Source organism: Carcharhinus amblyrhynchos, chromosome 6 (genome assembly GCF_965287045.1).
Source record: "Carcharhinus amblyrhynchos chromosome 6, sCarAmb.v2.hapA, whole genome shotgun sequence".
NCBI lineage: Eukaryota > Metazoa > Chordata > Chondrichthyes > Carcharhiniformes > Carcharhinidae > Carcharhinus > Carcharhinus amblyrhynchos.
Genome location: NC_137329.1, coordinates 45,330,058 through 45,344,754, shown reverse-complemented (window position 1 = coordinate 45,344,754; position 14,697 = coordinate 45,330,058). Strand labels below are relative to the sequence as shown.

Sequence of the window (14,697 nt, the reverse complement as noted above, 5' to 3'; positions counted from 1 at the left end):
ATGGGTGGGGACAATCAGAATGGGAAATCCCGCCGGAGTAACAGCCGTTTGGGAACTAACATTGGAATCTCCATCCCTGCCAGCTTTCCCACCCGCCGAAACCAGGGGAAAATCCCAGCCATAGAAATCGAATGCAGAATAAATCCAATGCTTGACTTGCAAACTCTTCCATTCTGACTTGAAGAGTAAAAGCGTTATGAACTTTGAATTTTCAGATCTTTCAAGTGAGTCTGTGAATCCTCAGATGGTGCACATCTCTGCACCCTTGGGGTTCTATCTCTGTCTGAATTGTGAATAAATGGTGGACACGACTAAACAGCAGAACATGAGGAAGAGCCAGTTACAGAGTCACAGTGAGCTTTCGATAATCCACATCAAGGGAGACTTTTCACATTCAAGAGTGTGGCCATTCTCAATAGGCAATGTTTAGAATAATTATTCTTGTCAGTCACATGAATGGGAATAAGATCACTGACTTGCGCACCATCTCGAGATAAGTTTACCGGTCCGGACCTGTCACAGGCCTTTTGCAAATTCCATCTTTAGCGGCAGCAATCACAGCTCTATTTCAACTTTCAGTGACTTGCTGACCTCATTTGTAATGATGCTGCAGCTTGGTCTGGAACTTCCACACAGGCATCATTAGCTGTGGCCTCAGGGTAAACCTTGTACCCTATAGCCAGCCCTTCAGCACAGGGTTACTCTTGAAACGCCAGTTACCTCTGAGTTTGCCAGGATGTAGGCGTTGTGCGCGCTCCCAGGATAATGTGTGTAGGCATACATGATATTCAGATGGTGGTCGCACACCAGCTGGATGTTTAGTGAATGGAACCCCTTTCTATTGATGTAGGGCACTCCATGTGCTCATAGAGTGATGTGTGTGCCACTGATCACCCCTTGACCTGGGACATCCTGGCAATGACGTTGAATCCATCAGCCTCAGTGCAGGAACAGCCTCAGTCACTAGACTTTGCTATATAGATGATCCCTCAATCAGAGGGGTGAAGGAAGCTAAAGATAATGGGGTTCCTTGAGGAATAATACCCTGATACATTGTGGCCATAGTCTCAGCCCTTGGATGGTGTTCTGGATCAATAGAGCAGAGCACCAGCTGGGGCATAACTGGTACCCACACCAACTATCTCTACGCTATCTGCAGCACTGACTGGTCAAGATTACTGTGAATGCCAGTATTCAGTTCGTGCTTTCATTCCAAGTGCTGCTGTATTTGGCTCTACAAACATCCACTCCCTTCACCACCGGTGATCAGTAGCAGCAGTGTGTACTATCTACAAGATGCACTGCAGCAATTCACCAAAGAAACTTGGGCAGCACCTTCCAAACCCACAACCACTTCCAGAAAGACAAGGGAGCAGATACATGGGAACACCTGCAATTTTCCCCCCAAACCACTCGCTATCCTGACTTGGAAATATATCGCTGTTCATTTGCAGTCACTGGGACAAAATCCTGGAATTCCCTCTTTAATAGCATTGTGGGTCAACCCACAGCACATGGACTGCAGCGATTCAGAAGGCAGCTCACTACCACCTTCTCAAGGGCAACTATGGATGAGCAATAAATGCTGGCCAGCCAGTGATCCCCATGTTCCACGAATGAATAAAAGAAAGAATGAGGTTGGGCACTCTCTCAATGGCAGAGATCATGTGTTCAAAACCCCAAACCATCCTGACGCTTATGGACTAAATGGCTTTCTCCATTCTCAGCCTCACACTGCCTCAGGGAGCTCTGATGTGAGGGACACATCTGTTGCTGCTGCCTTTTAAACCACTGAATTCAGCTGATGAAGATACACAGTGTTCCAGGATTTGGACCCAGCAACAGTGAAGGAACAGTGACATTGTTCCATGTTGTGATGGTGTGTGGTCTGGAGAGAAATTTGCAGCTGGTGGCATCGTCCTTTTCAATGGTAGAGAGTTTGGAAGGTGCTACCGCAAGAGTCTTGGTGAGAGGCTGTGGTACATCTTGTAGGTGGTACACATTGCTGGCACTGTGCACTGCTGATGGAGAGAGTGAATGTTTACGTTGGTGGATGGGCTCCAACCAAAAAGAGTGCTTGACCTGGATAGTGTCAAGCTTCTTCAATGTTGTTGGAATTGTACTCACACTCGAGACTTGTGCCTTGGAGATTGAGGCGGGGGTGTGGGGGTGGGGGGGGGGGGGGGGAGTGGTGGTGTGGGTTAGGAGGTGAGTTACTCCCCTCAGAACTTCGAGCCTCTGACCTGCTCTTGTAGCCACAATATTTATATAGCTGATCCTGTTCAGTTTCTGGTCAACGGTAATCCCCCAGCTTGTTGATAGTGGGTGACACCGTAATGGTTATGCCATTGAGTGTCAAGGGAAGATGCTTGGATTCTTTCTTGTTGGAAATGGTCATTGCCTGGAACTTATGTGGTGGGAATGTTACTTGCCACTTATCAGCCCAAGCCTGAATGGTATCCAGGTCTTGCTGCAAATAAACATGGACTGCTTCTCTATCTGAGGAGTTGGAAACAATGTTGAACTTTGTACAATCATCAGCAAACATTCCCATTTTGACTTTATGATGGAAGGAAAGTCAATAATGAGGTAGCTGAAGATAGTTGGACCTAAGGACACCACTCTGAGGAACTCCTCCAGTGATGTCCTGAAACTGAGATGTTTGACCTCCAATAACCATAACCATCTCCTTTGTGCCATGTGGAGTATTTGCCCCGATTCTCCTTGACTTCAGTTTTGCCAGGGCTCCTTGATTCCACACTTGATCAAATCAGCATCTGTGGAAAACACAAGAAGAGACCATGAGGATGGGCCATGGAAGAGTAGATGCTTCTGCTGTATGAGGTTTCTCAATGCAGCCCCGTCTTCAGTAAACTGTCAGATTGGTTGGAGTGTGGTTCATCTCCACGGGCTACACATTGCACTCTCTAATCACCAACTCCACCACTGATGTCCACCCTGCCTTCCCCAACATTCCTGTAGTCAGTGACCCTGGTGAGCCTCATGTCTTCCTCTTCCGTTGTGATGATAAAGTTGGGTATGGATTCCCTCCTCCTGTTGGGGCCTTCCTAGGGTGCTATGTGCCTATTTCTGTTGCAAGGACAAAAAGGAGAGGGATCAGGCACTGCTGGCCGCAACAGCCAATACTAGTGGCTTATCAACATAGGAAGCAGTATGCATCAATGCTGACAAATCATCAGCAGTCCTCTGGCTCTGAGCTTAGCTGAGGGGTCAGTAAGTACCCAATGCACACAATCTTTCCATGTTCAGGAGCAATATGTGCCCTTGGTCTCCTCAACTGCTGTGTCAGTTGAAGGTTGAATAACTGTTCTGAGTGAATAAGGTCATTGAACTTCCCCCTACACTGAGATCCACAATCCATTTGCTGATTGTGTCAATGGCCTCAATCCGGGCCTGTTTGGTTTGGCATGGTTGCTGACCCACACGGAGGAGCTCCATCCTCTCCCTCATTGCCTCAAATAGGGGGGCCTCCATGTCCATATCCTGGACAGAGGGGTATTCCTGCCAAGCATTCTGGTCCTCTGTTTTACCTGTTCCATCTTCTTCCCAACAGATCATATTGTGGAGCAGCAGCCATGATGATGGATGTCATGTTTGGTTTAAATCAGGCCTGCTCATATTCAGTCCTGCATCCATTCATGATCCTCGGCTGCTAACTGGCCACCCAACCTGTTTTCTAGACAGTTGCTACCCTATAGTTGAATGATCCTAGAATTCCTTAGCTCACAATTCCTGTTGTATTGCTGGGTTTGTAACTGAGGGAGTGCTCCTATGCTGAGCCTATCCTCTTAACATGGGTCAAAGGATTTGAGCACAATTTTGGGTACATATCTGGTGCCTACGGGCCCAATCCAACCAGAAACTGCAGTGGCTATCTAATCTGCTGTACTCCTTGTAACGTCTCACTCACCACGCACGCACCCACCCCCCCCCACCCCCCAACCAACCCCTTATTCCCAAGCTTAGCGATCTGCTGCCTTCCTTTGGTGCTTAGATAAGAACTAGCAGCAGGATTCAGCCATATAGCCCCTCTAGCCTGCTCCACCATTCAGTCAGAGCTGGACTAAACTTAGCAGCTCCTGCCTTTTTTCCCTTTATCCTGTATGTTGAGACTCTTTGGTCCAAACTGCTTGCTGTGGACTCCCATCAATGGCCTAACATCGGCCCTTGTGGAGTCCAGTACACCTCCACTCTCTCAACATACCTCTGTCCCAGTCGAGCCTGAGAGACCCCTCTTCCCCCACTTTGTACAAAGTGGACAGATGTCCTGTCCCTAACAAGCATTGAGAGGCTTCCTGAAAATTGGAGTGCATGTATCCACTGATGAGCTGGGGGTTTCACCAACCTCCTGCTGGGCTTCTGATGGGAAACCATTGGTCAGAGAATATCTGGATTGAAAGCTTCAGAACTATCCCCCGGTATGGTGACTAGAACACGAGGTTAAATCTTCTGTATGTTTTACATTGTGGTTCCTTTGTTCTTTTAACATCAAGCCTGGACATATACAGTAGAGAAATGGTGCTTTTAAAGGAAGTTTCCCCTCCCCCACTGGCTGAGGTATGTAGATTAAGTCCATTTTGTCAGCCTGGTACAGACTAGTTCCCAATGTTTAACTTTATTCACCATGCAAACATTGCTTTTAAAAAAAAAACTTATATCTGATAAACCTTTACATTATAGAGCATGAATCAGACCAGACTGTGTGGTCTAGCTGCAGTGAATAAAAAGGGTCAGTTTGTAAACAGATACTTTTACCCCATGGAACCTAAAGTGAATCACTGGCTTTCAACTGTGCTGATTCTGACTGATTTTCTTTGAAGCACTGGATTCTTTTTGTGGACCTTCCCGAGTGGATTTTCTGTCTCAATGGCTTAACAATGAGAAAAACCTACACTGGCAAGGTCACAGCAACAATAAAGAAACTGTAGAATAGACTGAACTTAGCTCACCTCTTACCTTTCCCCAGGTTACTCACTCCACATTACTAGTAGCAACCAAAAGGGCAGCTTTGACGAGCTGTAAAGGGTTTTTATCAGTGCAGAATGCTGGGACCATTGCTGATCATGATATTCGTATTTGATTCAAATGTCTCTGGCTCCAAATTATATGTATTTTTAAGTTTGTTTATTACTCACAAGTAAGGCTTACATTAACACTGCAATGAAGTTACTGTGAAAACCCTGTCCACACTCCACTTTAGTGCTGTAATTTTTTTTGTTCTTTGGGTAGGGGGTTTTAGTTCAGATGGACAGCATGATCGGTGCAGGGCCATAGGGCCTGTTCCTGTGCTGTAGTTTCTTTGTTCTTTGTCCAGTGCCTGTTCGGGTACACTAAAGGAGAGTTTAGTATGGCTATTGAACCTAACCAGCACATCTTTTGGACTGTGGGAGGAAACTGGAACACCCAGAGGAAACCCACGCAGACACGGGGAGAACATGCAGACTCCACACAGACAGTGACCCGAGCCAGGAATTGAACCCATTTCCCTGGTGGTGTGGGGCAGCAGTGCTAACCACTGTGCCACTGTTATAGCTGGGGCTCAGAAGAAGTGATTTAATTTAGACAAGTACAAGAAAATAAGATTTAGTTATGGAACAGAAGGATCAGAGCTGATATATAACATTGAAAGATACTAAGTAGCACCTCAACACTAAATGCTGGTTGCAGCATTCAGAGCAAATTATTAAATGAAATAAGTGAAAACAAATTGCTGGTGTGATATTTGACCAAACATTGAATGTTTTCCACAGTGAAGAGCAGGGTACAAATTAAATTCTGGGGGTATTAATTACTGGGGCTCAATTTCAAATTCTACACCAGTCTAACTCAAAAATCATTGTACTGAAGTTTCTGATTTTCTTTCCCAATCAGTCCATCCCCATTTTGATTGGGGCATTCACAAAGTGGGCAGAAGGATGTGAGCGGAGGGGTCAAAGTGCATGTCTTTATCAGATGGGAGCCTCATTATTGTATTCAATTAAGGACGTTCTGACATCAGTGGGATTAGCTTTCGGAGCGCTGCTAATTCATCAGATGAGCACTTACCTGATGAAAGAGCAATGCTCCGAAAGCTAGTGGCTTTTGCTACCAAATAAACCTGTTGGACTTTAACCTGGTGTTGTGAGTGCTTACCCCAGTCCAACGCCAGCACCTCCACATCAGTGGGACCCTCAGGCTGTTTTTTGTCTGGAATCACACAAAGATTTGCCTTAAATGGGCAGGATCACAAACCAAACGCTTGAAGTGCTATTTAAGCCATTTTCATGAGTACTTGGGTCTTTGGAGAGAAGAAAATTGTTTCACGGTGATATTGCAGATATCAATATTGATGGATACAACTTGCTACAAAAAATTCAAGAAGCTCAGAGAGTTTCTGGATGCTCAGAGTATGGAATATGTCTTGAACCCTCCATCCTGCTTGGAGGAACAGTAGCAACATCAAGTGGACCTGAGGCAGCTGTAGTTGGGGTAGTTATGACTCCATAAAGGAGGAGACTGCTTGAATGAGAAGACTGTGAAACCGCGTTCAACAGGACCTCCTCCTCAGTCCCTCTGTTGACCATGTATTGCCTGGAGCAGTGAAAGTCACTACTGCTCATTTTGCCTCAAGGGCTTTCCAGGCTCCAGCAGTTGATCGCTTAAGAACATAAGAAATAGGAGCAGGAGTAGGCCATATAGCCCCTCAAGCCAGCCCCGCCATTCAATAAGTTCATGGATGATCTGAAGTGGCTCAGTTCTATTTTCCCGCTTTCTCCCCATAACCCTTAATCCCCTTGCCTACAAAAAACCTATCTACCTGTGTCTTAAATATATTTAGCGAGGTAGCCTCCACCACTTCAACGGGCAGAGAATTCCAGAGATTCACCACCCTTTGAGTGAAGAAGTTCCTCCTCAACTCCGTTCTAAACTGCCCCCTCATCTTGAGGCTGTGCCCTCTAGTCCTGCTGTCCTTACTGAGCGGGAAGAATCTCTCTACCTCTACCCTATCCGTCCCCTTCATCATCTTGTACGTCTCTATAAGATCCCCCCTCATCCTTCTAAACTCCAACGAGTACAAGCCCAGTCTGTTCAGCCTCTCTTCATAGTTCAACCCCCTCAACTCCGGTATCAGCCTAGTGAACCTCCTCTGCACTCCCTCCAAGGCCAAAATATCCTTGCGCAAGTGTGGCGACCAAAACTGCACACAGTACTCCAGCTGCAGCCTCACCAGTGCCCTGTACAGTTGCAGCAAGACCTCCCTGCTTTTATATTCAATCCCCCTCGCTATGAAGGCCAGCATCCCATTTGCCTTCCTGATCACCTGCTGCACCTGTAGGCTGGGTTTTTGCGACTCATGCACAAGGGCCCCCAGGTCCCTCTTCACCGTAGCATGCTGCAGCTTTTTGCCCTTTAAATAGTAATCCCTCCTACTATTATTCCTGCCAAAGTGGATAACCTCACACTTGCTAACATTGTACTCCATCTGCCAGGTCCTCGCCCACTCGCTTAGCCTATCTAGATCCCTCTGCAGACTTTCTACACCCTCCGCACAATTTGCTTTTCCACTTATCTTTGTGTTATCAGCAAATTTCGACACCCTACACTCAGCTCCCTCCTCCAGATCATCTATATAAATGGTAAATAGCTGAGGCCCCAGCACCAATCCCTGGGGCACTCCACTAGTTACCAACCGCCAATCCAAATAGCAACCATTGATACCTACTCTCTGCCTCCTATTAGACAGCCAATCCTCTACCCTATCGCTTGGCTCACTGTCGGTGTTGAGTTTGCACATTCTCCCCGTGTCTGCTTGGGTTTCCTCCGGGTGCTTCGATTTCCTCCCTTGGTTCAAAGATGTGCAGGTTAGGTTGATTGGCCATGCTAAATTGCCCTTAGTGTCAGGGGGTCAGTAGGGTAAATAAGTAGGGTTATGAGGATAGAGCCGGGGTGGGATTGTGGTGGGTGCAGACTTGATGAGCCGAATGGCCTCCTTCTGTACTGTAGGGATTCTATGGTAGCAGTCATATTGCTCAGTTTGCAGGCCAAGCCTGCATTAGCAGATGGCTGAAAGGTCAACTAGTTTATCATGTTCCTCAGTGACAGCAGGAAAGGGCTGTAGAATCTCCTAATTTAGCAGACCTCCTCCAGATGCAGGGTATGATTGTCTGCAGTTAAGATTCTCCTTGACTGAAGGCCACTCCTCTCTCAGTTCAGATTTTCTCCTGGCTGTTGCCAGTTACTTGTACAGTGGAAAGAGTAGTAATGCCTGGTTCCTGTGTGTGCAGGTTTGTGGAGCATCTTCAGTTGGTAGGCATACTGAGAGGGGGGAGGCAGCAACGTATGAGTAAGTGATGCACAAGAGAGGTGCATGAAAAGAGGCAGCAGAGGCTTTCTAGTTAATACCAACTAAAGGCAACGCTATTTGTGCAATTGTTGAGGAAACAAGTGTGTATGTGTGTGTGTGTGACTAAAATGAGCAGGAGTGTGGGTGCAGTATCTCCATATGACTGTAGGCTGAGCAGGGAGGGAAGTATTTGGAGTGTGAGAGGCAGGAAATGCTGATGAAAGGTTTAATGCAGAAAAATAGAAACATAGTTCTCCCCCTTGCTATTTGGGTAGGCCCCTTGAACCTCAACAGCATTGAACCCATATCCTGGGAGTGCTGCTTCTGTCATTTCTATTTTCTGCTATCTCAGCCCAAATCTGCTTCATTATCTGCCATGACATCAGTAGGAAGAGAACTAGTTTCTGGCCTCTCATCTACTGCATGAAGACCTCCACCGCTGAGTCATTAAACCTTGGTACTCTTGAATATGTTATCTATCGCCCTCCATTGTTGGACTCTCAATAACTATTGCAGTAGAGTAAATGGCTACTCACCTTTAAGAGCCTCAAACATTCTTTAAAATCTACCACGCTCCTGTCCTCCAATTCATTGAATTCTCAGCGGGATATGGGTCTCTGGAAGTCCTTTCTTCAAAAGGCAATGTAAGCAGAATCTTTGAATACTTTTAAAATAGAGATAGATAGATCTTTTGATTAACAAGGGGATGAAATGAAAGGTTATCGGGGGTGGGGGGGGGCAGCAGGAATGTCAGAAGTTCCAATCAGATCAGCCCATGACCTTATTAAATGGCAGAACAGGTTCAAAGGGCTGAGTAGCCTCCTTCTGCTCCTAATGCACATATTAGTCATTGTGGAAATATGTGGGACTCTCCAGTCAGCCTGTCTGATAGTATATGGGCTGCACAATGGCAAAGTGGTTAGCACTGCTTCCTCACAGTGCCAGGGACCTGGGTTCAATTCCCAGCTTGGGTCACTGTGTGGAGTTTGCACGTTCTCCCCGTGTCTATGTAGGTTTCCTCCGGGTGCTCTGGTTTCCTCCCACAGTCCAAAGATGTGTAGTTTAGGTGCATTGGCCATGCTAAATTCTCCCTCAGTGTACCCAAACAGGTGCCGGAGTGTGGTGACTAAGGGATTTTCACAATAACTTTACTGCAGTGTGAATATAAGCCAACTTGTGACTAATAAATAAATAAACTTCATAAACATTAAGTATTGGATGGTGGTCTGATCACTCCACTCATGCTCAAAGTCTGCCAAAAGTTAAAATTGTTGATGTTAAGTCGGAACAAATAAAACACTTTACAAAACATTAATTAATCCAAATGTACATCAGGGACCTTCTCGCAGAATGTCCCAAATAACCATTATAACTAGTTAGATCTGTTGACTGGGAAACATCATGAGGGAATTCTCAGCAAGGCTATCATCTTCAGATCGGGGCAGTGCACTTATACAAAGGTGATGACAAAGTGTACACACTTCAATGTAACAAAGACAATTCCAGATTTTGATCATTGGTACAATAGAGGGAAAAGTTCAGAAAGTCTATTCAAGTCTAATACATGGGGCTAATGGAGGCAATTTTGTAAAGTGGATGTAAGTTGTGACAAATCCATTTTGATCACTCTAACAATATTTTTGGCATTTACTTTCTTTGCTTGATCCAACTTTCAAGGTTTGACCTGGTGACTTTTTGTACGTTTTTCTGCCTGACTCCATGTTTGATTCACTGGGACTGATACAACTCCCTCTGAACAGTTCAGCCCAAGCCTGATATCACCTCCACTGACTTTATCCATTTTCTCTCCTAATCTTGGTATTTGGCATCCTGGGTCATGGTGAAATATAAATGCTTTCATTTTGGTTTCTCAATAATAAAAAGGTGGAGCCAGGTTGCTGGGAGTTGCATGACAAATTCCTTCTCTATGTCTCAATACTTTGTTGGAAGATTGCAAACCTGATGAAACACATTGTTCAAAATCTAACATGTTAAAATTCAGCCTGTGAAATTCCTTCTGAAATAATTCATCTGAGGCCAGTGTTCCTTCACCAAATTTAGGTTTACTCACATAGTAAGCAACACTCAGACTTCCTCATACAGCATATAAACCCAGTGAGCCAGTAACTCTGACACTCCACATTATGTACACATGCAGAGTTCCCTGACCAGACATAAGAACATAAGAAATAGGAGCAGAAGTAGGCCAACTAGCCCTTCGAGCCTGCCCCGCCATTCAATAAGATCATGGCTGATCTGTCGTGGCTCAGTTCCACTTTCCCGCCCTCTCCCCATAACCCTTAATCCCCTCTCTCATCAAAAACCCATCAACCCACGTCTTAAAAATATTTAGCGAGGCAGCCTCCACCACTTCAATGGGCAGAGAATTCCAGAGATTCACCACCCTTTGAGTGAAGAAGTTCCTCCTCAACTCCGTTCTAAACCGCATCCCCCTTTATCTTGAGGCTATGTCCCCTAGTCCTACTATCCTTTCTGAGCGGGAAGAGTCTCTCCACCTCTATCCTATCCATCCCATTTATCATCTTATACGTCTCAATGAGATCTCCCCTCATTCTTCTAAACTCTAACGAGTACAAGCCTAATCTATTCAGCCTCTCCTCATAGCTCAACCCCCTCAACTCCGGCATCAGCCTAGTAAACCTCCTCTGCACTCCCTCCAAGGCTAAAATATCCTTGCGTAAGTACGGCGCCCAAAACTGCACACAGTACTCCAGCTGCGGTCTCACCAATGCCCTATACAGCTGCAGCAAGACCTCCCTACTTTTATATTCAATCCCCCTCGCGATGAAGGCCAGCATCCCATTCGCCTTCCTGACCACCTGCTGCACCTGCAAGCTGGGTTTTTGCAACTCATGCACAAGGACCCCGAGGTCCCTCTGCACCGTCGCCTGCTGCAGTTTTTCTCCACGTAAGTAATAATCCTTCCTACCATTATTCCTATCAAAGTGGACCACCTCGCACTTGCCAACATTAAATTCCATTTGCCATTTCCTGGCCCATTCGCCCAGCCTATCTAGATCCTTCTGCAGACTCTCCCCACCCTCCGCACAATTTGCCTTTCCACCAAGCCATTACTACCTTAATCTGGGAGCTATTATTCTAAGAGGTCCAATCATGGGCCTCGTTAAAGTCATTACACTATCCATTCCTCACACTGCCATTTTTAGAAATTTACTTTGTCTTCTATTTTGAGTGTCCCCCGCTTCAGTGAATTTCAGTGACTCCTGGCCACGAGAAGAGTGAGCATCTTATAATTGTTCTTCTGACAGTCCCAATGTCAAATCAGCCAAAATTCAGAATTCACAACATGTTCGATCATTGACCCAAAGCTTGTTCATCTGCTTGTTTGGCCAACCAATCACTTGTGCAGTGTTTACTGCGTGCTCTTTTTTATCAGGGACCTTGTGAGGGTTGTTGTTCTAAACAGGCAACTCGATGACCAGCCCTGCCCTTGCACACAGACGTGGTTACTTTTAGAAGATTGTCGTAGAAATGAGAAAGAAAATTCTGAGGTTAAAAAGAACGTACACTGCTTTGGATTTTAAACAGAAAGGGAGGAAATAATCAAAAGAAAACGCAACACATTTAATTTTTAGGTGGTCTTTGTTATTCTGGTGGTTTGTTTTGTCTCTAAAGTTAACATAGGAGTACAATTCCAACCTGTCAACTGGTTAAAAAAGGGTTATTTAATATTAATCTTATTTAATATTATATCTATCTCAATAAATTAGGCTATATGTTGATGCATAATTAACTATTCGTATTATATAATTGAATGTCATACAATACTTTTGTCTTCTCAGCACTTTACCTGAATCTCCTCCTGATTCTGGATCCGAGCCGTATTCCCCTCAACAGGTGAATGGTAAGCTCCACGTCTTCCTATTTTGGATTGGTTTGCTCTAGGCTCTACCAAACTTCTATCTGAATAAAGGTGTGACCGCATGCCTGAATTATCAGTGAAAGCAGCCATTTATAAATATTATCAAAGCTCTCAGCTTTTGTTTCGTGCTCCACTCCGCTGAAAGGCCTGCAGTGCTAAAATTGGTGAGTAAACAATGCTAGCAAGTGAGAAAAACTGCAGTCGCCACACTAGGAACCTGTAGGGAAAAGGACTACGTGGACACTCTTTGAAATGATGTGCTGGGGACTGAAGGGGAAAAGTCAAAGCAGTTAAAAGGAAGAGAGTCTAGATGGTAAGTAAGAGTTTCTGCTTGTTGCATGTATCTTTCACTGACCCTTATGACTTTAATGAGCTTTGCCGTTCTTCTTGTGTTATATGAGTTGTGTTGCCATGCTTATCGAATGTTCCTTTTGTCAGAGATCCTGCAAATTCAAGCTTGTTGGCAAGTTATTCACCTGTCTTTGTGAATCTGCGTTAGCTGTTTAAGTTCTGGCAAGAAAACGGCAATGTGAATGGGTAGAGGAAGAAACTTAGGAAAAATAGGGCAGGGGAAGACTGAAAGGTCAGTGAGAGTAAGGGGGAGAAAGCAGAAGGGAGAAGAAAAGAGAACACGGCAAGAAGGAAAGGGGAGAGTGCGTGTGTAGAGAGTGAGAGAAGAGGCAAAAGAAATCAAGTCTTAGAATGAAAGAAACGGAATCAAGAGAAGGAAGTGTAGACGAGGTCACAAGAGTATGGGTTTCTGTCAGTGTGTAAATGTTGTGTGGGATGGCAGTTTTTGAGGAGATAGTAATGCTTGTGTAAGCTTGAACTTGCTGCTGTAATTGGAGGGAATGCAATTAATTTTTTGGTGATAGAGAGTGGAGGAAATGCGGAGAGGCTGACTGTTTATTCTGTAGGAAATGTGAGTCATCTATAAGATCATTATTGCGTTGTACGTCAATTTGTTACAAATATTTCTGACTTTCAGTACTGATAAGGTGGCAACAGAGTGCAGAGCCTAAAACAACCAGGATCTCCCCAAGGAAGGCAGACTGGCAGTGGGGGAGATCAGTTACACATAACCAGCAAGTTGCAGGGAAAGTGGTGCCGATTTTATCTTTCACATCCTGACATACAATGCAGCACTGTAGAGATTAGAGTTTGATCAGGGAGCATGCTTTCTCTGGTGGATTTTGAAGTTCTAAAATGCTTGGCTGCCAACACGAAGATCAGCAACTAAGGACTTCTGAATATATTTGCACTACTGTACCTGTCAAAAGGTTCCAAAGCTCAATGAAATACTGTAAGGTGCAGTGATGGTTCTTATGTAAGTGAACATGGAAACCATGTAACAGTAACAATTAGATAAATGATCAATTAATCTGTCATTGATGGTGTTGTTGAAGGGCACAAAAAACTCCTTCCAATGGTCCATGGGCAACACCAAACTGAACCAATGGAGCAGGGAGATGGTGCAACAGTTTAACGTTTTATCTGCAGACTGATAACTCTGACAATACAGCTGTCCATCAGTACTGCAGCTGAGATCCTTTTATACCTGTTGAAGTCTTTCACCAAAGGTTGAACCCTGAGTCTTCTGACACACAGATTAGTAATTAATCAGGCAAACAGAATGTTGAACTCTACAACCGAACCAGTCAAGCACAGTTCAACAGGAGTTGTTCTCAAATGACACAGTGCTTCAGTCTGGAATACTGCTTTCAATTTGACCTATGAGGTACCATAAAGATGTATATTCCTCTGACATGACTGAGAGATGCTATGAAATATATCTCGAGTGATAGTGTTTTAAGTTGCTGTGTCCTACTGGAGAAAATTGAGCTTGCAAGAATGCACAGACTGGGGAGAAAGATGGTGAGGAGACTAAGGAAATTTGGCATGTCTGCTGCAACTCTCACCAACTTCTCCAGGTGCACCATACAAAGCATTCTTTTTGGTTGTATCACAGCTTGGCATGGCTCCTGCTCCATCCAAGACTGCAAGAAACTGCGAAGGATCATGAGCAAAGCCCAGTCCATCACTTAAACTAGCCTCCCATCCATTGACATTGTCTACACTTCCCACTATCTTGAGAAAGCAGCCAGCATAATCAAGGACCCCATGCACCCTGGACATTCTCTTTTCCACCTTCTTCTATTGGGAAAAAGATACAGAAGTTTGAGGACTCCTTCTAGTGGTCCATGGGTAACATCAAACTGATGTTACCCATGGACCAACCAATTCAAAAGCAGCTTCTTCCCTGCTGTCATCAGACTTTTGAATGGACCTACTTTGCATTAAGTTGATCTTTCTCTACGTCCTAGCTAGGACTTTAACACTACATTCTGCACTCTCTCCTTTCCTTCCCTATGTGCCACCTTTTTAATACACAATGCCCAGGTAATAAAGAGATAAATCTAATCCAATGTCAGTGAGGCCCTTGTTTTTG

The 14,697-nt window shown here is 44.9% G+C and overlaps 1 protein-coding gene across 5 annotated transcripts in view; it reads left to right on the top strand.

The window, feature by feature from the left end:
• The window catches only part of myrf (myelin regulatory factor), a 236,360-nt gene that overhangs the window by 125,808 nt on the left and 95,855 nt on the right, over positions 1–14,697 (top strand). For all 5 annotated transcript variants that reach the window (XM_080191600.1, XM_080191599.1, XM_080191602.1 and 2 more), the window contains one exon: positions 12,169–12,230. In XM_080191600.1, the coding sequence (XP_080047726.1) occupies positions 12,169–12,230 (62 nt within the window). The remainder of the gene's footprint in view (positions 1–12,168; positions 12,231–14,697) is intronic.